Below are 27350 nucleotides of genomic sequence, written 5' to 3'. Positions count from 1 at the left end.
AAACCCTTGATGAACTAATACATGATATAATGTATGCTATGATATATAGCAGTAATTCCTGATTAGGCTGTATTTTTAACTAGTCATAACTGGGTACTGAAATTGTCTAATAAATTATGTTTCTTACATGTAAAAACGAAGATTAATTGTTCATACATATTATTTGAATTATCTGTTAATGGGGAAATCCTGGCAATAGAAGAAACTTTGAGTGATTACTCTGAATCCCCAGATGGTAAGTGAGGTGGTAAGAAGGGGTCAGGAGATGAAGGCAGGAAGGTATTACTGAGGTTGGGGAACTATCATTCTCTACTGTTCATGCAATGGCAGATTTGTTCTATCAGCTATGTCTTTCCCATTTCAAGATAAATCTATGTCTTATTCTAGCATGGCTCCCAAAAACAATATTTAAGTCACATTACAAATATTAATTAATTAATTATGTAGGCACATTTCATTGCTTTAATATTAAAAATAGTTTGCATAATGAATATAAAAAATAAAACATGCAAAGCTAGCACTTTGTTTCTAGGCCCTATCCTAGTTAAGAGTTAAAGATCAGTTACATACCATTAGATTCAACAGATGTTTTCCTTCTTTATCAATATTTACTTCCATACAAGTAACCACAACAACACTGATTTCTTAAAACCCAAGCAATGTTAAAGTTTATAAAGTTGATAGTTTTAGTTTTCATTCACTTTAGGTTTTGAAGCCTTAAGTTTTTGAGGTTAAAAAATTATGGATTGAAAGAAGAATGTTTTGCATTGAGAACTGCCTAGCACTAGGGGAAAGCACTGGCTAGTTTACCAAGAAGACTAGTTCATTTCCCCATTCTATACCTTCTATGGGCAAAGGGAGAAATTACCAAATTATATATAAGGAGATGCCAAAATGTGTTGCAAAGACTTCTATCACATCTTTCACAATGTCAGCACTCCACCAAAAGATTTGTGAATTTTGGAACCTATTTGGGAAAATTCTTACATAAAGGAAGTCACTGAACTATGGTTTAATTTTAATTGGCATCCTCCTCCTTTACTTTGCTGTTCTTTCTATTTATGTAGCTATATCAGAATTTACAATTATGCTTCTTAACATCTGCTCAGGGGCAAATGATACATTTAGTTTTATATAGACGGAAAAGGCAGCGCAAAAGGGTATATTTTGAAGACACTGAGTAAAAACTGCTTCTCTAAACAGAAAGTGAGTCTGTGGCCAGAAGAGATAGTCCAGGACTGAGGACTGAGAATAAAGAGACATGCACTTCTGGTTGAATAACATCCTCTCTACTCCCTGGATATAAACCTGAAGAACCAGAAGCAAAGAGTAGCTTGTCCTCTTTCTTTATCCAGTGTGATTGGGTCCTAGTACCTACCAAGATCTGCCTTTTTTTTTTTTTTTTTAAGATTTTATTTATTCATGAGACAGAGAGAGAAAGAGAGAGAGGCAGAGACACAGGCAGAGGGAGAAACAGGCTCCATGCAGGGGGCCCAACACGGGACTTGATCCTGGAACTCCAGGATCACACCCTGGGCCAAAGGCAGGTGCTTAGCCACTGAGCCACCCAGGCTGCCCCAAGATCTGTTTAAAAGAGAGCTGCTTAATGGGCCAAGAGCCACCGTAAAAGAAATTCGGTCTGCTAACAAACACATACCAAAATCGCTACTCAGTGTCAAGAATGCTTGAAAAACATAGGGAGAATTCACCTGAAGTTTAGTATAAAACACATAAAACAAAAGAGGTAATTGGCATTGGAAGGAATTGATTTTTGCACAAAAACTTTGTTTTGGTATTTGTAGCAATCTTCTTGGGGAATGACAGTAAAATATACTTCTAAAAATCATACTACTTTGTTATTCCAATAAAACTGTAACAACTATTTCTATGTGACTTCTTCCCCCTGAAATGCTATGAATGAATGATACTGGGGGAAATAGCTATTTTAATTTTGTGTTAGTTTTCTAACGACTAACAAGACAAAGGACAGAAATGTTCACAGTTTTTAAAAAATACAATTGTGAATGCCTTTTGGAAAAAAAGGCTGGTTCTAAAATTTTAAATAGATGACTGCGCTTAAAAGCTATTCAATCTTAATAGAGAAATGAAAAGCTTACAAAACACTAACAGGTATATAAAAGATCCTTTATTCAACAGGTAAGTGAAGAGTCTTAACTTTTGTTATGTTAATTTATGGTCAAGATGATGTCATAATCTCTTGCTTTGATGACCCATCTCTGTTCAACATGGAGAGATCATAAATAAAATATAAAACTAGACAACCAAAATTACATAGCCCAGGTAAAAACAAGGTAGTAACTCCTTGGAAGAAAAAGTGAACGGTGCAAAGCAAGGAGACCTGATGCCAAGAGGCTGCTGAGACCTTGGTGTGAAACAAGTGCTGGTGGCTGGTGGTTTTAACTCTTCAGGTAGGGCCAAGAACTGAACATCGTTCACATTAAGATGAAGACAGAGGCCAGGCTTATTGCCGGAAGCCTGACTTTTTATACTATTTCAGTGCCCATTTCAACACAGGAAATGAAACTAAAAACAAATAAACATGGTTTCTGAGCAATATGCAGGCCTAGTTTGGCAACAAAAAATGGAACCAAACTGAAGAAATAAAATGCTAGGGATGAGCCAATAAAACCACGATGACACAAAGTAAACATGGATGAAAACAGATTCACAGCATAGTCTAAAAAGAACTATAAATATATTTAAATGCCAATGATATAAAGGATGGAATAACTTTCATTATAAGAAGAATAAAAATAAAAATGGGGGTAGACAAAAACAGAGTGAAATGACATAAAAGGAGAGGATTAAAAAAGAAACAATTATAAATATGCACAGACTCACATATATCTTAATGGGTATGAAACAGACTGGGAAAATGATTAATATATTGGAATAGACATTTAAATATATTACTAAAACCTTATCCTGATTTACTTAAAAGGAGGGAGAAGAATTTAGAATTATGAAAGATCTGCTAAGAAATACAGAAAATAGATCGAAAGGTTCTAGTATTAGACCCTATGACAAGAAAATAGAATACCTGAGAAGACAATAGTGAATTTCTTGAAGAGGATTTTAAAAACCCTAAAAAAACCCCTCATGAGTCCTCAAATTACAAGTAAATTCTGAGAATGAGAGGATGTTACAGAGCCATAACGCTCAGCAATCATTCCATGAGCTTCCCCACGAACCTGACTCCCAGTAGCTGGGGACCGTGGATGCACTAGAAGAAGGGATATGCCACATTTAGGCCAATGCTCTGAGACAGAGGAGTGTGTGGATATGAACTCTCCCCCTTCTGTGATATACCATATATTTGAGGTTACTGGCTGTAGCCACACAAACAAAAACTGACCTAAGCCTAAGTGTTTAAAAGAAAATGTTGTTGCCTTTTCCCCATTTTTAAAAAAGACTTACTCACTTGAGAGAGAAAAAAAGAGAGAGAGTGTATGCAGGGGGTGGATCTAGAGACAGAGGGAGAGAGAGAATCCCAAGCAGACTCCCTGCTGATTACAGAGCTCAACACAAAGCTCGATCTCACAATCCTGAGATCACGACCTGAGCTGAAATCAAGTGTTGGATGCTTAATCGACTGAGCCACCCAGGCATCCCAACTCCCTCCCATTTTTAATGGTTTCTTTCTATAATGAAAGCTCTTAATATTCAGTTTACATTTTTGTTTGTTCATCAAATCTGATGTCATGTTTAGGAAATATCTAGCTACTAAAGCTCATAAAGATTTTCTTTTGAAAGCTTTAATTTTATCTTTCACATCTAGAGCTCCAACCCATTTCGGTATACAGGGTAAAGGGTGAAGATATATTTTTTTCCCATACAGATATTCCATTAACCCCAGAACGATTTACTGAAAAAATATTTTACTCATGTTAGTGCAACGTAACCTGATTATTAATCAGGTATCCTAATACATGGTGAATCTATTTATAAATTTTCCAGTCTGTACTATTAGTCCAATTTGTCTGTACTTGCACTAATATAATACTGTATTAATTACTACACATTATCATCAGTGTTGATGTTTTGTGCTACAAACGTCTCAATGTTTTCTTTTATCACCCAGATTTCCTTGGCGAATCTTTGATTTTCTAAAAAAATTTAGAATTGGCTTATCAATTACCATATTTACACAAAAAAGAACACTAAATGGCAAAATAATAAGTGTTGGTGAGGACATGGAGGAACTAGAACCCTTGTAACATCACAGATGGGAATGCAAAATCAGTCACTGTGGGAAACAGTTCGGCAGTTCCACCAAAAGTTAGACATAAAATTACCATGTGACCTAACAACTGCATTGCTAAGTACATACCCCACAGACTTGAAAACAGATGCTCACATATATGTATATGCACAGGAGAACTATCAACGACAAGTAAAAGGTAGAAACTGCCTAAATGCCCATCAGTGGGTGAATGAATAAACAACTGTAGTATACACGTACAATGGAATATTATTCTGCCATAACAAGGAATGAAGTACTGGCACGTACTACATATAGGAAGCTCATGAGGAAACTCAGAATCATTAAGTTAAAGAAGCTAGACACGAAGGGTCACATAGGGTATGATACCATTTATATGATTATCCAAAACAGGTAAATCCATAGAGGCCAAAAGCAGATTGCTTATTGGCAGGTGCTGGAGGAAAGGAAGAAGAGGGAGGAACTTCTAAATTGATATGGGGCTTCCTTTCGGGGTGAGGAAAATGTTTTGGAACTAGATAGAAGTGATGGTTGCATGATATTGTGGTGGTTGCACTGAATAATTCACTCTAAGGTGGTTAATTTTGTGTCTATTTCACCTCATTTTTTAAAAGGGAAAAACAAAACTACATGAAGTATTTATCTGGATTGAACTCATTGAATCTATAGGATATTTTAAGAGAATTCACTAATATATAATACTAATTCTTTCAATCCATGAACATATATACTTTCCATTTCTGTAAGTTTTTATTTTCTCTGGGCACGATTTGTGGTTTCTAATACAAAGGGTTCTTGCATATATTTTCTTAGATTTATTTCTAAGTATTTTCATTTTTTGATGTTATTAACATGACACTTCAAAAATATTTATTTTTTTGTTGATAGTATACAGAAATAAAATTGGTTTTTGTATATTGACCTTGTATCCAGTATTATATTCATTGATTTTTATTCCTATTTCTTTTACAAATTGATCTTTAATGAAATAAGGAATTATGAACAGCACACTTTTAAGTGCAATATTTTTAGTTTTCATCTAAGGAAACTTTGCTTTTTAGATTTTTCACTAAAATAATGAAAACAGTCTAATAAGGCCTTAAACACTAGGACAGATAATACCTCAGAATAAAATAAGCCCAATGCTAATCAAATATTAACTGCTTTGCAAGTGAAAATATATTAAGTTTGATTTTCTGTAATAATACTAATATATACTCAGTATTATAACATAATAAATCAGTTTATTTTGGTTTTCTCTTAAATTAATATTTTCTGTCACTCTGTACTAGAAACTAATGTTAGATCCTGAGGATTAACTAGTAACAAGGTAGACAATGTTTGTGAAGGTTTATTTTTTTTGTTTTTCACCATTCAAAATTTTATTCCTAAACTTTGGAAAAGGATTATAACTGATTGATGCTCAGAGATATCAAATCCTAAAAGCTATTGGAAACCATAATTTCATAATATTATGTAAGGGAGAAACCATTATTGGAATGATATAAACTTTTTCTATATCTAGACAGACAAATCATAGCCAGCAGACATGGGATGATATTTCATGGCATTAGATCATGATAGCTTCTCAGCCATATGTACAGTATTACTATCCTAAAACTAGCCTGCTAAGTCCCTGTCCCTGGGTTGAAACTCTCTAACTACTTGGCCTGCATTCAACAAGAGTGATCTTTTCAAAATATAAGTCTGCTTACTACCCACCAATAAATCTACATTGAGATTAGAATAATGATAACATGCCTTGCCATGGCCTTCAAGGCCTTATTTGTAAATAGTGCTCATAGCTTCTTTCACCTTCTCTTATTTGACTTACCTTTGGCTTCAACCTTTTTACTTAACCTGTTTCCTTCCTTCCCTCTCTCTCTCTGTATCTCTATCTCTGATGTCTACTCACAAAGATCTCCATTCACTTAATCTCATGTGACTTGCAAATTCTGTTCCCATCTCCTGAGAAGTGCTTTCTCTCCTTCTTTCCCCTGCCAGCATACTTATGGTCTCCCCTCCACTGTCACTTAGGAAAGCCCTTTTCTGATTTTCCTGATCATCTAGATCTCTTATTATAAGCTTCAGTGGCATCTCTCCTTCATAACATTTATACTTATCAGATTTTAAATTACACTTACCATGTTTTGTGATTATTTGATTAATGTCTATCTCCCACCATTGGTTTTAAGGACAAAGACAGCATCTTTACTTATTATTTTAGTCTTATAGACAAGAACATAGCTTATAATAAATAGCTGCTAAATTAATGGACAGATAAAAAGACAAATTAATGACTCAGTTGAATAAACACTGGCAATTCTTTTCTCCCTAAATCACAATTTTTTAATCATAATTTCTATCATTTGTATCAACAGTGTTCCTTATTTTTTACATTAATTATAGGTAACATCTCTTAAATATCTAATTAAGCCAGACTCTGCTTATTCTTCCTCTTTCTAATATCAGGAAGCATACAGTAAATTTTTAAGATATTTTTCTACATATATATTAATTTTCCATATTAACTCTGGATTCCAGGGGTAACAAAGTCATTTCCTGCTAACATTTATGATTGTTGGGAAAATACCAAGTCACACTAGATACTTTTAAATTCCAAATTAATAAAATGTACATTAATACATAAATATATATTTAATAATGTTTTATTTTTTAAAAAAGAAATGTATAACTATGTAGAGAATTTTGAAAAAAAAAAGGAAATATGAACAAAAAACCAAATCACTCATATTCTCATGACCTAGAGAAAAACCTTAACTAGTGCTTTTATTTCCTTTCATGTTTTTTTGTTCTAGCACAGTTATAAAATTAGAAAATTTTTGTTCCTTATTTCCCTTAGTATTATATAAGACAATATTCCAATGTTATTTATGTCTACAACATGAATATAATTTTAATGGTTATATAATATGCAACTCCATCATCCTGGAATGTGATCTCATCCTCAAGTTCACCCTGAAGTTCAAGATGGCTATAAAGCTCTAGATATCATATTTGCATTCTAGATAGAAAAAGGGGGATACATCAGTCAAAAAGGTTTGACCTCAAGTTGACAGAACTCATTTTAAGCAGTCTTCCTAGAAATATCACAAAACACTTCCACTTACATATCATTGGCTGGAACATAATGTTTTGGTTCACAACTGGCTGCAAAATACACTAGAAACTTTGGGGTTTTTTAGTTGGACAGACTGATGGCTCAAAAATAAAGATTCTGTTAATGGGAGAGAAAAAAGAATAGGTATTACATTACAACCAGTAGTTTACTCCATCCAACTAAAGTCCATTTTCTTTTCTTCCCAGGCCAACTTACATTTTCTGCTTCCCCAGTTGGCTATAATAATGTGAATGGGTTGCAGCCATTGAAATATGAGGAGATATACTATGTGCCACTTCTGAATTTTTAAGAAGGAAGACTATCCTCTCCATGGAGAAAAGGAGGAACTCCTGACAATTGGAAATACTCAGACTACTACAACACTGAGAATAACATTTTTCATGTTTAAATTATACATTTGGGGTTTATTTGTAATATAGTTGACATTACCTAACATTAGGCATACAATTTATAATCCAAACAAGAACACTTTTAAAAATGAATACAGTACAATTAATGAGTCTAGGACAACAAAATAAACCAAGACATTCCAGGCAAACCAAGGCTAGTCATCCAAGCAATTAATATAATAATAATATATAATAATAATAAGATAAAAAAAAGCATGGGGGAGGAGAGGCAAAGAGAGAAGCAGATTCCCTACTGAGCAGGGAGCCCAACGTGGGGTTTGATCTCAGGACCCCATGACCTGAGCTGAAGGCAGATGTTAAACCAACTGAGCCTTCCAGGGGCCTCAAATGTGAGGATTTCTTAGAGCAATTCTCAACAGCAACCATGAAGAAATCCCTTCTAATGTGCATCAGAAAGTATTGAATTTAAGGAAGGCATATAATTGGATTAAATGAATAAAATTATTAAATTGGGCAATCTAAATTAACAATACAGATTAATTTTACATCTCCAAATGTGGTCTATAGAATTCATGAACATTCAAAGGAAAAAATGTGTGTGTGCATATATTTTTAAATCTTAATTTCATGTTTTTATTTGAAAGACTTTTTAAATTACACTGAAATATTTTGGTATACATTGCTACCTAATTATGGGGGAGATAAAGACTAAGTACTACATTTATGAACACAACAGATTTTGCTTTGCTAAAATAAAACAAAGCCAAATCATTTTAAGCACCTATTTTGCTTACTATGGTACATTAGTTCAAAATACTAATTGCATGGAATACAGATTACAAAAACCTATTTAACATTTAATGCTGACCTATGCTTTTTAAAGCTTGACTGGTTAACATAAATTTTCTAAAATTTGCAGTCCATCTATCAACCATTAAAAATCCATATGTTCTATTTTTTATTCTCATCTTTAATAATAAAGTGCAGGATTAATAATCATCTGGGGTTAATACTTCCCAGATGTGATTCAGATCATCAACTGTTCTAAACCAGTCATTAATTCTTTGAAAGTGTATTATGTCTTGATTGGAGTTGCTTAAATAGCTTATAAGCTCTTTTATTGCTTTTATTTCATAGGTAAGTATCTTTCCCACCCACCTTTCAACTTTAATTTTAGTGAAAAAAAGTTGATAATGAGAAAATGGATTGGACTGTCTAAAATACAAAAATGGGAGTAAATGTATAAAGTTTTCTACCTGCATTCAATCCAGTGCTGAATAAGGACTCATTTCAATTTTCACAACCATTTAGTCTTTTCTTCACAGCTGATTTGGCCCAAAGATAGTATCAAACTGTGCCAGCTCCAGTAAAAGTTGCAAAATATAGTCTTTAACCAATATCTTATCTGAAATAATTTGCTACTTGTATATATACTTAACTATTCAACCAACTTCTATTGAACATCTGTCATATGGCAATCATTGTATTGCCTAATTCCTAATTCAGATATAGATGACACACCCAATCCCTTTGAGAGTTCACAATCTGGTAGGAAACAGATACCTAAATATTGTGAAATAAATGCTGTGATATGCACTGAGTTCTAGATATTGCAAAAAAAAAAAAAGTAATTTCCTAATTCAACTTTCCGCAGTGTAAGTCTCCCCAGAAAAGATGAAAAATCCTTTTTGCTTTCAATGACCAACAGGAAAAAGCTAGAGAAACTAAGGGTTGGCCAGAGAACTTTCCTGATAAAATCAACAGCATGATCTTATATCCAGAAACAGAGAGTAAATTACATAGAAGAAACTACAACAGTGTCTTTAGAAAAAGCTGTTGGAGCGGCAGAAAATATCAGAAGGTGAAAATGGAGAAGCAGCTGCAGGCCATGAGGTAAATGATAAGTAAGGGGAGTAAGAATTAAATAGACACACGATTACCTATTCAGTCTTCAGATTGGTTCTGGCCACAGGATGAAGGATGGGTTGGAATGGTTGGTGGAAGGGGCTAGAGAAAAACCCAAAGCAAAGGGATAATTTAAAACACATCCATGGTGGTTTGGAGAGAAATGATGAGGAGCCAAACTGATGCAGTAATGATAATGATTTGAAAGAGTTTTAAGGATTTGGTGACTGGCTATATTAAGAATGTCAATCACTTAAAATACAAACAATTACATTTATAAGAATATCTGGCCTATTATTATATTTCATCTAGTTAAGTATTTTACTAAAAATCCCTCAGAGTTCATAAGAGAATTTAGCATGTGTTTTGTGCCTGATTTGGATTTATATATAGACTTTTTGTTTATAAATGAAATGGTTTATAAATATCCTGAATGATTCTGGTTAAAATTATTAGAACTTTTTGATAAAACCAGAAACTGAATTTATATTATACAATATGGGAATTCACATTAAAAGAACAACTGTAAACTTCTTTTGGAAGTAGGAGACTAGAGTAAAAGCTTTAGAAGTAACAATGTAAAAAGCAAAGATAATAAAGGAAAGACTATATTATGTAAATCAAGGGTAATTGGCTTAAAAAGACCCATCCCTTTCAGAATTCTACTTAGGAGAAGACACCATCAAGAGCACACAGAAAAAAAAAGGCAGATATACTGAACAAATGAATTGCGAATATACTTATTTTTCGGCTGCCCAGAGAATATGAAACTAATTAGGTATTCATAGATCAGAAAATACTTCACATCTGATTTCCTAAGTCCTTGCTACCTGCTTTTCTTTTACTTTTCTTCTTTATCATAGAATTAATTTCTTCATTATCTAATACATGTTCTTTCAACTGGTGAAAAATGAGGAAGCAATCCATTTATTTATTTATTTTGCAGAGGATGCTATACAGGAAGGAATATTCTGAGGCAGGACAGAGAAAAGTGCCACAAATCACAACTGCTCAGCATTATCAGCAATAGCCAAAATGTGGAAAGAGCCCAAATGTCTGGCTAATGACTGGATAAAGGAGGATGTGAGATAGATGATGGATGGATGGATAGATGGATGGATGGATGGATGGATGGATGGATAGACAGACAGACAGACAATGGAATATTACTCAGCTGTAACAAAGATGAAATACTGCCCCTTGCTAGGATATGGATAGAACTGGAGAGTATTATGCTAAGCGAAATAAGTCAGAGAGAGACAAATACTGTATGATTTCACTCATATGTGGAATTTAAGAAACAAATGAACATGGAGGTTAAGAGAGGCAAACCAAGAAACAGACTGTCAACTACAGAGAACAAACTGAGGGTTGCTGGAGAGGAGGTGGGCAAGATGATGGCTTAAACAGGTGATGGGTGTTAAGGAGGGCACTTGTGATGAGCATTGGGTGTTGTAAGTGATAGATCGCTAAATTCTACACCTGAAACTAACACTACACTGTATATTAACTAACTGGAATTTAAATCAAAACTTGGAAGAAAAAGAAAGAAATTATAGTTACTCAGATATTAAATATTTTAAAATTTATGCACTGTAATCAGGTGTGCATATTCAGTCACCTGTTTCCTCACGTTGCCTATGTGCAAGGGAGGTCATTCATCCTAATAAAACAGGTCATTCATCCATGCATGTGTTAATAAAATAAAAAAGGGAGGTCATTCATCCATGCATGTGTTAATAAAATAATAAAATAAATTATTTTATTTTAATAAAATAATAAAATAAAATGTTTATAACATTTATAAATGTTAATAAAACATTGTTAATAAAACAATAAAATCCAGACCTGTAGTTCTGGATGATTCATGCCGCTGTGCTCTCTTCAAAGAAATTCTTCCTTCCATGAATTTTATGTTTCCGGGCCCATCTTATTACAGTGCCAGTGTTCCACTACCTTCTTTTTTTTTTGCCACTGCTGCTGCCGTCAACCACCACCACCATCATCATCGCCATCAGGTCTACAATCTGCCCTTACAATTCAATGGCTCAAGTAAGGGAATTCATTTTAAGAATATCTCAGAAATGGTTCTGGAGATTTAGCAGAAACCTGGTCAGCTCCAGAAATGCTAACTACCCCACTCTTTTTCTCATGGCTTTTCCTCTGTGTGTGCTATGTTCTCTTCTACCCCTTTAATTCTCCTTTAACGGCTGCTATCTTCTGCTCTCTGAGAACTTCTAGTCATATGTGACTCTGCTCTAATCCTTTTCAGTGTATTTTTCTGTGTGTCCTTATGGAAGAAGTTTCAGATTGCTATCTTCCTGTAAGGAAATTCCTAAATTCCTAAAAAGGGATCTAAAGAGTCATTTATGGAAATTACACATATGAAGTGACAGGTAGCTGGTTACCCAATGACTTGGATGTCTTTTGATGACACTTTTATCCCAATAAGATATGGTTGAGGGAATAGGACATCTTAGCACTAACTACATGGATAACCCTCAGTAGGTTTCTGGGTCAATTTACTTAGAACATGATGTGAGAATGACAAACTCTTAACACTTCCCTTATTTATTTCTCTAATTACTCTATTTATAAATAAACTCATTTCTGTGAGGTTGTTTATTTTTGGATTAGATTACCCAGTATTTTACACCTAGTTAGCTTACAGTCAATAACAGACATGTGTAAAGATATGAGACACGAAGGAATAAACCCAAAATAAATACACTAAAGGAAAATTTCTTTAGTTCTTTTCCAAGAGAAAAAATATCAAAACAATCTACTTACTAAAGGACTATACTTAATAATTAACCATCCTTTGCTTTGGGATATCCTTTGGTCTTCAAAGAGGAATTAATCTTTTTATCAGCACTTTTCAATAACTATGTCTCCTTTTATACAATATCTGTGTCATTCTAACAACACTGCAACAAGATGAAGACTGCACTTGAACAACCTCATAGGTTATTTTAAACCTTCCAGGGTGTCAATCGCAATGTTGAAAACCAATCTATGGTTATAGGCACACTGAATGGGTAATAATTCTTGCTTTGGGACCGAGATGACCTTGGCTTTAATACCAGGTCCTTCAGTCAATATCCCCACAAACATAGGCAGATTAGATGATTTCTCTCTAGTTTTTCTCATGTATAAAATGGTACTAATGATATTTACTTCACATAGATATTATCAGGACCAAATTAAAAAGTATATAAAATGCTTAAGCACAGTTCTTATTGCAGACTCGTGACATTAATAATTTGAATGTTCTGAGGCAGAAATTTACCTTGGGTCTCCTGTGAAGCCAAGATCATGCAACTAAATTTCTAAGAGCTCCCAGGAGTGTCATGGTCTACTACTCAACCTGCACAGCACAGGAAAGCTCTGAAGTCTTCCTTTATTGATTTGTAAAGAATAATAGCAATAATGTCAGATAAACAAAGGCATAAAAGCTTAATTTGTTTTTAGATTAAATGAATTTGGGAGATAAAGCCAACCACTCCTGATCATGAAGAATGAAAAATTCAGATTGTTGATTGCATAAAAACAGAAGGTAGGGAAAACTGAGTAAAATTATATGCAAAACTGTATAAGGAAATGTTTCAGCCAATTATATAATGTCTATGACAGTTGAAAATGTAAGAAACCACTTCAAATAGCCAGAGCATTCAGTTCTTAACAAGGCCCGCCCTCGGGGGAAACTATTTTATCAGAGCCTAACCTAGTTAATGGAAGAAAAATACTCAGCTCCAGCAGGCTCCAGCCTTCCATGTAGGAAGAGGAAAATATCCAACCCCAGTTCCCTGTGGCAATCCTATCCCACCTAATGGTGGAGAAAAGCAAGAAGACACTGATGAAGTTCAGGGTCCAGGGGCACAGACTCAGCAAAAGAAAGAAGCCCAATTATAGGATTAGAAAATATTTCCCCTACCCCCTCCACCTTACTACCACACTACAAAGGCCTACTGATTTCAGTTTCTTTTACCCAGACATCACGTCTACCTTTCGATAACAAATTACCAGCTGTCCTAAAGATAAAAATAAAAATACTGGTTGAGGAGACTGAAGAAGCATTAGAACCAGAGTCAGATACAGCAGGAATGTCAGAATTATCAGACCAGGAATTTTTAAAAGTAAGTGTTAATAAGCTAAGGGCTTGAATAAAGAAGACAACCTGCAAGAACAGATGGGTAATGTAGTTGGGAAATTGAAACGCTAAAATGAATCAAAAAGAAATAGAAGAGATCAAGAACAATGTAATAAAAATAAGGAATGCTTCTGATGGGCTCATTATGCAGGCTGGGCATAACAGAAAATAATCTCTCAGGATGCCTGTGTGCCTCAGTCAGTTAAGTGTCTGACTCTTGGTTTTGGCTCAGGTCACAATCTCAGGGTCATGAGATCAAGTCCCATGTCAGCTCCACACTGGGCGTGGAGCATGCTTAGCATTCTAGCATTCTCTCCTGCTCCCTCTGTCCCTCCACACCGCTCACACGTGCTCTCTCTCTTAAAAAAAAAAAAAGAAAAAAAGAAAAAAAGAAATCTCTGAATTTGAGGATATGACAATAAAAACTTACAAAACTGAAAAGCATTTTCTTTCAAAAGTGAAACAATATGACTGTAATTAATATGATGGATATTTGGAAAGTTCTACATATGTTGAGAAGTTTCTCAGAAGAAAAACTAGTTAGATACCAATTTTGAAGGCAGTAACTAAGACAATCCAGTTTTAACAGAAACTTATATTTTCAGAATTCAAATGCATACATTTAAGTGTTGTATAATTTCAATGTATTAAAAAATGAATCAAAATGCAATACTGAAGTCTGGTGCTATGATAAATTGGTTCCTACTATATGAAATATAGAGATTATAAACAAAAGTAGTAATTAATTATTAGCAGGTATTCCATTCTCTGTCATTAATACATTCTATCTTTGATTTTTCAACTTTGGAACAGTGATATTAGGAAATGATCAGTTCTGTTAAATGGAACACAGCACCTTTGCACACAGTTTAATTGTAATATAAGACTCTTTATTATTAAAATCATTATTTCATTATAAAAATCATTAGCAACTGAGTTACCATGTTCGCTTATAGTTTTATTTAGACATGAATGACCCATATCACTATTCTCCTAACTGCTATAGGCTAAATTTCCAAATACCAATTTACTATGTTAAACAACTTGCATCATCTTGCATTATTCAAACCCGGAAGATCATCTAAGTCACAGCATGCAAAAAACACATATATTATATTTGAAATCAATATTTGCCACCTGAAAAACAAAGTTTTCTAATCTCTAATTGTCATAATTAATATAAAATGCAGCTTGATAGCCAATAGCACTTTTTTTTTCATACTGGCATTCAGTTTTCTCTTAATTCTTTCTGCTAAAATGTACTTCACTGTTAAAAAAGAAATTTTATTTTGAGTACTGGAGTGCCTGTATCTATGCCCTCTACAGTTTCATAACAAAGATCTGATCTACTATGTATATAAGTAGCCAAAACAGGAGAGTGGGGAACAAAAAATCTGGGACGTGCAAACTTTTCATTTTCTTGCTAAAAATACTATAAGGAATAAAAAAATAATGAAAATCTTTCAGGTGAGTTGATGGGAGTGCTTAAAAATCAAGTTCTTTGCAACAACACGAAGTATTTGTAATATTAAGTATAAATCAAATAATACCTTATGGAATTATGGAGTTATTATTATTATGAAATGTTATCTTTTAACTAACAGATTTTATTCAAGTCTAAGTTAATCATCAGTATGTGGCTACCCAAATCATTTATCTTTTCAGTTACAGTATCAAAACTAAAAAGCCACATGGCTATTAAATTTTAAGTAGTATCAAATATAAGTAATAAAGCTCAAAGAAAACAATGTAAGTCTTTAATCATGAAATTCCTTTTTTATTTTGCGAAGTCTTTCATTTTTCTGGTAGGTAGCAGTTACTTTTTATTAGTCAGAATTAATATTGAGCTAGGGTGCTCCACTGTGACATACCCCACTGCTATGTGGCATTGAATGGGACTCAATCTGTAATGAATAGTAAGGATTTTGAACATCGCATTTAACTACAGATCTTCTTACTGTATTATTTTCTTTAATCTACGATGTTATATATTGGCTAAAACCAAATTGGAATAAATAAAAAATATCAAAGGAAAGGAGTAAACATGAGTAAATGTTTCAAGAGAATTGATATGATTCTCCTTTAACACCTTTTCAAACTATGAGAACAAACTCAAGAGATACATATTTTTTAAATCTCTTCTTTTGTACAAAGTTATTGCATGAGCGGTATCTTTCATGTTTCTTTTCTCATTAGCATTAAACTGTCATGACTTCTTAAGGACTATCTCCTTCCCAGGAAATTTCCAAAATTAAATAGGTCTTTAAGCTTTGCAAAGGAGTAAGATTCAGTATTAACCATTTATTAGTTATTTATGGCAAATGAAAAATCTAGGGCATATGCCTATACTCCATATTTATAAAAACATTATCCACTAATAACTTCTATAGTGTTTTGTGAAAAGTTTTATTCATGCAGCATTCTTTCATTGATTTCATGGCACTATTAGCTACTCTGCTATATCATCACAATTTTATTATGTTAGTATAGTACATTGACAGATCAAGGATAGAAGGGACACTTATAGGATAAAGCTCTTAAGAGTTTTAAATTATGCAGACATAAAATTCTTGACATTAGACTGTGAGAGCTCTTATGAATTACAACCACTGGTTACCAAAATTTTTGATGTACTCATTCTTTTCTAACACCAAGCTTCATTACATATACAAATGCAATTATTCAATTTCACTCCATTTTCAATATATCAATGTTATATTACCTATATTTTGAATATTACCTACATTTTGAACATCCTTTCTTAACAATTTTCTAAGGTGCCTTTCATTTCCAAGGGTCTACATTATTATCTAAAACAAAACAAAGTGTTAATAATTTTTGTTTGTTTGTTTAACTGAATCCAGATAGTTTTTACTTTTAACTTCTATTTACTGGGAATGAGATATACATTATCTAAGTCAAATAAGACACTGAAATTCTAAGTCTTCTACAGTATGATTAGCCCATAATCAGTCTTATCTCCAACCATACAAATTATTCTCAATATTCCCAAAACTTAGTGTGCACATTTAAGAATTCTGTGCCTTTCCTCAAGTTATTCTCTTTGCCTTACAGAAGCTTTCTACCCTCTTGTCCAGCTCATATGGGATTCCTTCACAGTTGATCGGAAAGAGCTAATGTCACATCCTACTACCAATTTTCCCTGACCAGAATTAATCCCGCTTCACGTTATTCTTTCACAAATCATTATTCAAAACTACCTGAAGACTCTCCCTGGCCTTATGATTGTGCAGAATGATCTCTATACTATGAGGCTTCTGGAGCTATGCAAACACTCTAACAGGGTACCTGGCACTAAGAATATAAAATTGAAGTCTTTTAGATTGAATTCTAGACACTACACATTTTAAAGTACAAGTGATTTGATAAGCAAGCATTTCAGTAAATATATACATATATTTTTTTTTCATTCTTACAAACTTAAGAAGTCATTTGTTCAAGACTACTTAGTCATATATTTTCTACATTCTCTAACCAGAGGTATTTACCTCCTACTCAAATAACCAGTAATTGTTTTGTTCACAGACATTTAAATGTCTACTCCTGTAACTATATTAGCATGATACTACTGGCGGTCTGGTTATTTTAGGTGTAAAAAAAATTCTATGAAGTCATTTATTGAATCACATATTTTATACAGTATATAATTTCAAAAATATCTTAGTTCAAGTATTATAAAAAATTATCAATTAAAAAGTTATTCCTAAAAAATCCTTCATTCAGAGAAATACCAAGTATTCTTGATATCATAAAGTGCCAATTTTTTTAAGATTATATTTATTTATTCATGAGAGACACACAGAGAGAGGTAGAGACACAGGCAGAGGGATAAGCAGGCTCCCTGCAGGGAGCCCGATGTGGGACTTGATCCCAGGACCCCGGGATCACAACCTGAGCCGAAGGCAGACACTCAACCACCAAGCCACCCAGGTGCCCCATAAAGTTGCCACATTTATCATCTGGTGGTCTTTTCTACCCATGGCTATTTTGTAAAAACAACTGAAGTAGAGTCTCTAAATAAAAGTCCATTTTAGTTAAAATGGCCATTCATATTAGCATGGCTCAATAAACCTGACAACCTGGAAAAAGTCATACAATTTCAAATAGATATAAGTACAATTTTAATATACAGAAATAAATGGTAGTTTAAATATTGTAAACTGAAACATAAATTGTTTAAAGATTTATTTATTTAAGAGAGAAAGAGAGAAACAGTGTGGGTATGCGGAAGAGAAAAGAAGAGAGAGTCTTGAGCAATTCGATGCTGACTGAGGAGTCAGATGCAGGGCTTGATCTAACAACCTTGAGATCACAACTTGAGTCGAAATCAAGAGTTGGACACAACCAAATGAACCAGTCAGGCATCCCCAAAAACTATTTCTAAGATATCAAAATACTGTTATTTATTGGAATATAAATGTTTAGTACAGATATAATATAGACATTAAAATTCCATTTCACTTGATTATTAGGAACATTATGTACATTGAAAGTGTTGAATAATTTCTGAGATATTTGTGATCAACAACAGTAGAGTTTGTATAACAGAAAATATTTCTAAAGCATAAGGCTTAAGTGGAAGAAATCAAAACAGTCATAGCCTTGCCTTATCTTTGCATATGTGAAGGATTTCATGAACATTGCGGCATTTCTCAGATATAGGTGGAACCAATTTTTTCATTAAGTAGCTATGTAAATTTGGACGTATTACTTAAATACTATGAATCTCTGCTTCATCTTTTGTAAATGGGGAAAAATCATTCTCAGAATTTCTGTACTCTTTGAAAGTGCTGAATACATATTCTTTCAGAAATGTTATAAATTAAGTTTCTACAGATTTTAAATAATTTAATACTGATGTCGAGATGATTTTCATTCTCACCATTTTCAGTAGCCTTTTTCAAAGTTTTTCATCCTCACTGATTATTTCCTTACTTGTTTTAACCTATAAAGAGCATTAAATAAACTCATTTTCCTCAGTAATATACCTGCTTCACTAAAAGAGAAAAAAATTGAAGTTATACATTTTCTTTAGAACTTACATAGGTCATCTATCCATTTTATTGTTTCCCTGGATTCACTTTTGTTTCATCTAATCCATGTAGCTTCAATCTGTATCTATTACAAACTATGTCCATCAGCTCTCATTTTCAAGTATTTCTACTGCTTTCACTTGCTATGTATGCACTATTATTGGAGGATAATCTAAAAGTAATATAGCTCATTCCTACATTGACATTCCAAGGTAACTGAGTATTCAATTTACGTCTTAATGTCTGAATCCTCATGTGACTTTTCCCTCTGTATTTTATACATATTGGTCACTGGCCTCTATATTTCCATGGTAGAATTTTACAGGGAAAAAACAACAACAACAACACACATGTGTAGAAGATTAGTTTCTGCTTGGCTTTGAATTTTTGCTGCACTAATTCCTAGCTCCGTGACTTTGTAAAGGTTACTTAATGTACCTGAGTCTCAATTTCTATATCTTTCAATAGAGTAAAATTATTATTGATTTCTAGGACTCATGCAAGTAAACTGCTTTGAACAAAGCTTAGCATATGGTAAATGCTTGACAAGTATTAACCATCTCTTCCTTTTCCACCTTATTCTATCATACTTCCCCCCACCCCCCCCCCCCCATGTTCTCCTTCTTCTCGTTTCTCTTTTTCCTCCTGCAAATCCGTGGCTAGTGTCCAATACATCCATCTCAATCGAGTACTATGTTTATCAAAGGGAAAAGAAATCTGAATCAATTATGCAAATGTAAACAAAAGTAATTGGCCTTTCATGGAGTTTCCAATGCCCCTCTCTGTTATCACTGACAAGATAAAGATGCAGGCTTTACTAGAAATAATTTTGTTTGAATTAAATCCCATCACTCACTATTTAGCAGCCTATAACTTGGTATTTTTTGTTCCTTACTCTCTTTAAGACAAGGTTTCTCCAACTGGGAAATAGAACAGTAAGGTTATTTCTAAGTCTGTAAGTCCTTGTGTCTCCTCCTTACCAGTTTGCTTTGAAATTCAGTTTGATCAAGACAAATACAATCACTGGGGCAGGGATGTAATTCCTTCTGTTCCTCACATGATTCTTTGGCCATGATTACAGGAGGCCAGTGATAATACAATCACCAATATGTTTTTGTCATTTTTTTTCAAACACTGGAAAAGTAGTGTTTATAAAGTTTCAAGTTATAAATTTATAAGTTCTTATAAATTACTTTATATACTGAGAAAGGAAACGTATATATCTTGGAAGGGAATTTAAAAAAAGTTTCATTCTCTTCTTGAAAGTAATTAATAAATTTGGCATGCTTAATACAGTCAATAAATAATAAATATTAATGTTTAATGAAAATAAGATGATGAATGTACAAGTATAATCTCAGTTCAAAGAAGTATTTTCAGAAATGGTTTGATGAGAGCTCTATGAGAATAAAATGAGAATTTCAGAAAAAATAAAATCAGTCTATAAAACAAACAAATCTAAAGAAACAAATAGCCTGTTGAAAAAAGACAGGAAGATGTAACTCTTTATTTACAGATGAAAACACATGTTAAATGAGTAACTATTGATATAAAAGGTCAAATTCAAGCAATAATATTTGAATGATTCTAAGAAATAAAATAGTTTTTGGTCAACTTCATTTAGATTTAAATTTGCATATGTAATAGAAAAAGCAATGTAAAAATATGAACCAAGAATCTGATGATTGAGAAAAATATAATTTCTTAAAAAAGGAAGAAAAGCTAACCCAAGTATACTTGAATAACGGTTGACTAGCTCCATGACTGAAAATTTTGCTTAATAAGACAAAACCTAAGTAAACTTCACTAACCATCCTTTTATTTTAACTTGAAATTAAAAAAAAGAAGTAGAAATATATTGCAATGTCAGAATGATGCAGAATACATTAAACCATATTAAAAAACAATTAAAACCACAGCTAACATATCAGGACTTGAAAAATCAGTGTTTGTAAATTATGCACCCTTAAATTACACATGCCTTTCAAAAGCAAATACTCTCAGCTAACAAAAACCTAATCAAAATGTTTCTTTTTGTCAAGTTCAAAAAACACATACTACTTTAGTATACTCATATTTTCTAATAAAAACAAACCATTAATATCTGTAAAATCCACTTCTGATAATCTAGAGTTTGCTTATGGACAAATACTCACTAAGGTTACCAAATTTAATGAACCTATATTACAAAAAAAACTGTCTTGAACTTACACACAGAAATTCTATGAGAAAACATACAAGAGACAGTCTAATATGTCACTATATTAAAGAACATATATTAGAAGAGGCCTGATGCAGCAGCTGCCCTCTCGTGTGGTCAGCGATGGAGCCTGCTGACATTCGAGCCCTTCTGGTTCCAGAACGCAGCTGGAGCAGGACCTGGGACCCATGGGCAGGGGTGGCTGAACCTTGTGCTCAGCTTCTATAGAGGAGCTCAGGCTGTCAGGGTGGCATCTGCACTATGTGGGATGGATGAGTGGGGAACCCTGGTTCCACTTAACAACTAAAGCCAACACCTTCTGCACCCCTTGAATGTCATTTTACCCTCCACCTTGGGATTTCTCCTGGGGCTCTTTAGTCTTGTGCTGACTTTCTCCTGTCCTTTTCCAGTTTAGAATAAGACCGGGCCGGGGGTGGGGGGGGGGGCTTTGTATATAGAAGAACACTATATGAAAGAATGACTAATTTAAAAGAAAGCAAAGATTTTTATACATCATTCTCATTGATTACAAGTCCTAACTGTACTTTAACCTTTTCTATGGAATTTTGGTAATTGCTAAAATTCATACTAACTAGAGCCCAATAGCATTGTTCCTTTTTCATAACAGATCCTAAAAACCTAGCAAGGATGAAAATTTTAAAAACATAATTAAACTTACCCCATTTAATGGATATGTTTTCCATCCTAGCTCTCCCAGTACAGTTGTTGTATCAAGCAACACAACTGGAATTAAAAAAAAAATTACATGAATTTTTCAAATGATGCAAAAATGTTATTTAAATCATTAATGTCAACTACCTTTACTATTATCCATTGCATTAGCTTTAATATGTTGAATTACTTACTTTACAACTGTGTATACCAGATATTAATATAATATTATTAAATAATATTAAATGCGTGATGTAGTTACAGCTTATTTTCAAAATACATAATTTGTGTTTAACAATACTAAATGAAATAGATAATTGAGAAACAGAATTAACAGTCATTTTTTTAAAGGTTTTATTTGAGAGAGAGAGCATGCACACATACAAGCAGAGGGGAGGGGTAGAGGAAGAGAAAGAAGCAGATTCCCTGCTGAGCAATGAACCCAATGCAGGGCTCAATTCCAGGACCCTGAGATCATGACGTGAGCCAAAGGCACTTAACTGAGCCACTCAGGTGCCCCTTAACAGTCGTTTTTAATAGCTGGCTTTTAAAACTGATGAATGTTGATAGACGTAATTGAGATGACATGATTGCCAGTTGACCCTTGAACTGGACCCAGGCAACAGGAGGCTCCTCACTCCCTTCCCCCATGCCCAGAATGTAAACTCTGCCCACAGTGGGAGCTGTTCCAAGGACAGAGCCTTGAAAGGGTAACACGTTGTTGAGACCACCTGGATAGTACACATGACTCAACCCAGTTAAGGCTTCTGTGCAAACTTGAAGATTCTGGTGGGTGAATATGGAAATCTTGCAGCTGCCCAAGACAAGTAAGTTCCCTTGCATATGAGCCCTCCCACCTACCAGTTTGGAGTAGTCTGCCTCTTTCTGCAGTCTCTCTTGGCCTGCATGAGTAGGGGACCAGTTTGTGAGCCAACAATTGAAATCATCACCTTTGCTTCCCCCACCACATTCATACATAGTCTTTTTTTTTTTTTTTTATGATAGTCACACACAGAGAGAGAGAGAGGCAGAGACATAGGCAGAGGGAGAAGCAGGCTCCATGCACCAGGAGCCCGACGTGGGATTCGATCCCGGGTCTCCAGGATCGCGCCCTGGGCCAAAGGCAGGCGCTAAACTGCTGCGCCACCCAGGGATCCCCATACATAGTCTTTTTATATTACAGTAAAGAAAACCTGTATTAACACAGGCTTCTGTAGCTTCTTTTAATGTTATTAAACAGCCTTATATATTGCAAAGTATGAAAACAACTTATTTTTAATAAAACTCTCTTTAAAGCATAGATTATATTATTATCATATGTGAGGGTAGACTGACAGCTAAGGGAAGCCAAGGTGAAAATAAAAAACCACGTTGTCTTTTTCCCTGACCAAAAGTTACTGGTCAGAAGGCATCATCTGGTCAGAAGGCAGACATAAAAACAAATGGCTAGAAAATATTCTGTTGAAGTTTTAAATGGAAGATTATATAATAGCCTAGCAATTAAGTTACTAATGTTAAAGCTAGTAGGGAGGTCTGGGAAAATTTCACAAAGAAGATGCTGACATAGGACAAAGGGGTCCTTCAGTCCGATGTGATAAGGAACAAATGGTTTACTTTCAGAATAAAGTAGCTGAGCCATAACTAAATCAGATCAAATGGGGAGGATTTTTGTGGTGTTTCCAGTAGGTAAAATGTGCAGGGCCCATGATTCAAATGTTAATTTTTAATTTTATTTTTAACTACTACATCCAAGTCCCCTAAACGCTGTATGTCATGGATCATACTCTAAAAAACAAGGCTTTGGTATTTCATCATGAGTTTTAGATCTTCACATAGTTAAGGAAGTGAAGTTTTCCATTTGTAGTTTTTAAAAGTTCCACAGAGGGTAATGAGACACCAGACACACTGGAGTCTATTGTACGGATTCTGTGGTTTTTCTTATTTGAATCACAGGTTATGTCAATTTTTAAGCATGAAACCATGTATCATGTGTGATTTGACATGAACTCTAATTACTCACTGTAGAATATTCTTTCAGTACTGTTAAACTCAATTTAATAAATATACATTTGTAAATCTGAGTTGTAATTCTTTAAATTTTACTACGGAAAATTCTCATATTTTAGAATGTAGAGAAAACAGTAAAATGAACCAACTTATAGTCCACCTTACTTCACCTGTACATCTTTACCCACTCTATTTCACTGCAAAGTTTCTTTGAAGCAAATTTCAGTAATATTACCCATAAAAATTTCAGTATATATATCTAAGATAAAGACTTCTTTTAATATAGATATTTTAATACAATATCTTAATGTATTACTATAAGTAGTAATTCCTTAATGTCATCAAATATCCAATCAGTGTTTAATATCCCTATTGTTTCAACTTATTTGAACAGAAAAATCAAATTCCAAGTAAGTGCTATTCATTACAGTGAGTTGACATTACTCTTTGTTTTTCAATCCATAATTTCCCCCAATAACTTTTTAAAAAGTCAGATCTACTGAGATATGATTTATTAACCAAAAAAATAATCACCCTTTTTGAATGTATATTTCTATGAATTGTGGCAAACTCCCACAACCAGGTAACCACTGCTACAATCAAGCTATGGAATATTTCCATCACCCTCAAAATTCCCCTTGTGATCCTTCATGCTGAATTCCTTCTACAGCCCATCCCCTGGCAACCACTAATCTAATTTCTGTCCTTATGATTTTTGCCTTTCCCAAAATGTCCAAGGAATGAAATTATATAGCATGAAGCCTTTTGAGCTTGGTTCTTTCATATATAGCTCATATAGCATAACACATCTGAGATTTATCTATGTTGTTGCATTTATCAATCATCAGTTACTTTTTATTGTTGAGAAGTATTCCATTATCTGTAATTCCCTCATTGATGGAAATGTGAGCTATTTTCAGTTCGGGATGTTATAAATAAAGCCAGTAAAAACTTTCAAGCATAGATTTTTTATATGACCCTATGCCTTCACTTCTCCATGGTAAATAGGGATTCCTGGGTTATAGGGAGAATGCTAGTTTTTAAGAAACTGTCCAAATGTTTTCCAAAAATAGCATTATCGGAATATTGTTTTCCAGTTGCTTCACATCTTCAGCAGGATTTGGTGTTGTCTAAATACCAAATTTTTAAGGCATTTCAAGAGTTGTACAATGGTATCTCGTTGTTGTTTTAACATATTCCTTAATGACTAGCCAGTTATCTTTCTCACTACTTGAAATCAAATTTCCTGGAAAAACTATGTTATTTTGTTCCACAATCTAGGTTTTTCTAATTGTTAGATATAATGGAACATACTCCCATTCCCTTTATTTTCTTTAAATTAGTAAATCTATTTAGTAGCTTGATCATATTCAAGGTTCATTTATTTTTATTTTTTATAAAATTAAAAGGAACATACCAATGTCTACTAGGGTCATGTCAAAAAGACTTGAGAACCAACTTCCATAGGCTCCCACTGGCCAAAAATGGATAATCTGATCATATACGCAAGATTAATGATATAAGGAAGTGAAACACTTCAATTATGTTCAAATCCCTTCATTTATAATGATAAAATACACCTACTGCTAACTTTGCAAAATACTAGGAAAGCATTATTTTAAAAACTGGTAAATAATTTGGAAACAATAAAACATTTATTTTACTTTTTCTATACAAAATACGAATAAATAAAGAGTTATGAAGGAACATTTCTTTTATTAAAATAGTTTAGGTAATAAATGAAGAAGGAATGACTGAATTAGACTATCTCATTTTCTACTCCTAATGAATTAATAGATTTAGCTAATGGTTTTCAATGGCTGCTAACATCACCTAAAGAGAAAAAAAGGACACATAAACGGCTAGAGCTTTTTAAAAGTTTCTATATAGTTTCATTTACTCCCTATTAACATAATTTCTAACAAGTCTGGAAGAAGTACAATAAGGATGGTATATATAATCATCACATGGATCACATGGATATATATATCTATATGGATAGATATCCATATATATATCTATCCATATATATCTATCCATATAGATATATATATCCATATATATATATATATATATCTCCTATGTGCAAACACACACACACACACACATATATATACACATTCATTCTCATACATGCACACAGATCATACAAAAACACTTGATGGCATTTGGGTTCATTCTGTGTGACAAAAATAAGTTCACATATTAGATAAAAAGCTGAAGATATCAATATAATAAATATTCAAAGCTATTGGCTTATCTCACTATCAAATGAAAGTCATTTGCATTTTTGGTATATGCCATTGAAAAGAATTCAGAAGTATTAATACCAGTATGTACTTTTGGGTACTCAAAAGCTCAATGTTACTCATTGAGCATATTTACATTTTTGAAATACATCATTATTTCCCTGCAGGTTGGCAAAATAGTTATACTAATTCACAGTCACTGTAGGAAAAGTTTTCTACGTATTTTATTCCTCAAGTAATCTCCACATTGTCCTATAAGTTGTTTCTTTTTCTTAATACCTAATTTACAGAAGAGAAAACTGAGCCTCAGAAAGGTTAAGTAGTTTTCCTTGAGATCAGAAATAGATTTGGATTCCAACCAAGGACACTGATGCTAGGATGACCTTTGTAAAACATTTAAAACCTTTAAACATTTTAGCTGGTTTTTTTCTTCTCCTTTTTTAAATTTTTCTTTAAATTCCAGTTAGTTTACATACATGATAATATCAGTTTCAGATATATAATATAGTGATTCAACACTTCCACAATACTTGGTACTCATCACAAGGGCACGTCTCCATTACCATCACCTGTTTAACTCATCCCCCATCCACCTCCCTTTTGGTACCCACCAGTTTGTTCTCTCTAGTTCACAATCTGTTTATTGGTTTGCCTCCCTTGTTCTCATTATTGTAGATACAGAGAAACAACACTATTTCTTTTGCTGATCCAAAATCTTCATAAGTTTTTATCCTAGTTTTCTCATCAATGCTTTCTACAGAAAATTTACCAGTACTGCATACAACAAATCATGCCACTTAATTCAAGGGATTTATTGGAGCTGAGTGTTCAAAAATCTCTAATATTGAATTTTACCAGCAGGGATTCGTTTTTCATAGATTGGCAAATTAATTAATTGGTTGATACAAATATTTTTTCTGAAACACTGTTAGGCTGCTTGGTTCTCAATATTTAGTATTTATAAACTGTGAAGTATATTCACTTCAAAACAAACAAAAAAGGACACTATGTATATAACTATAAAAGTGTAGATCCTTAGAATTTTTTATTGCTTATTATCCTCAAGAAACAATATTGATAAACTTGCTTTATTTTCCTCTCTAAACTGTAAACGTACCTTTTAAAACTTCCTAAGAACAGTAAAATTTCAAACTGGCATTCCTGACAAGTGAATGATAAACTGGTATCAAAATAAAACTAAGGAATTTGGGATTTTTAATACCATTATATGTGATAAATGTTTAAATTTTACTATTTGCTTCATATATAAAACCCCCACAAATTCAGGTTTTTCAGGCACACTAATTGCATTGAACCCAGCAAGGTGAGAGCTCCTCCTGCTGGCTTTAAACAAGAGTTATCTAATCCCTGGCAGAGT

General features: G+C 33.4%; 1 protein-coding gene across 18 annotated transcripts in view; it reads right to left on the bottom strand.

The window, feature by feature from the left end:
- Positions 1–27350, bottom strand: part of EPHA6 (EPH receptor A6) — an 872069-nt gene that overhangs the window by 773118 nt on the left and 71601 nt on the right. For 17 of the 18 annotated variants that reach the window (XR_005383133.1, XM_038582514.1, XM_038582517.1 and 14 more), the window contains exon 2: positions 21724–21788. Coding sequence is in view for 16 of the 18 variants with exons in the window: in XM_038582514.1 (XP_038438442.1) it covers positions 21724–21788 (65 nt within the window). In the remaining 2 variants the exon portion in view is untranslated. Of the gene's footprint in view, positions 1–21723; positions 21789–27350 lie in introns of those variants that run through there. The other variant, XM_038582520.1, reaches the window with a different exon arrangement.

This window comes from Canis lupus, chromosome 33 (genome assembly GCF_011100685.1).
Source record: "Canis lupus familiaris isolate Mischka breed German Shepherd chromosome 33, alternate assembly UU_Cfam_GSD_1.0, whole genome shotgun sequence".
NCBI classification, from domain to species: domain Eukaryota; kingdom Metazoa; phylum Chordata; class Mammalia; order Carnivora; family Canidae; genus Canis; species Canis lupus.
The sequence above is the reverse complement of the archived record's forward strand: the minus strand, read 5'-3'. Positions and strand labels throughout refer to the sequence as shown.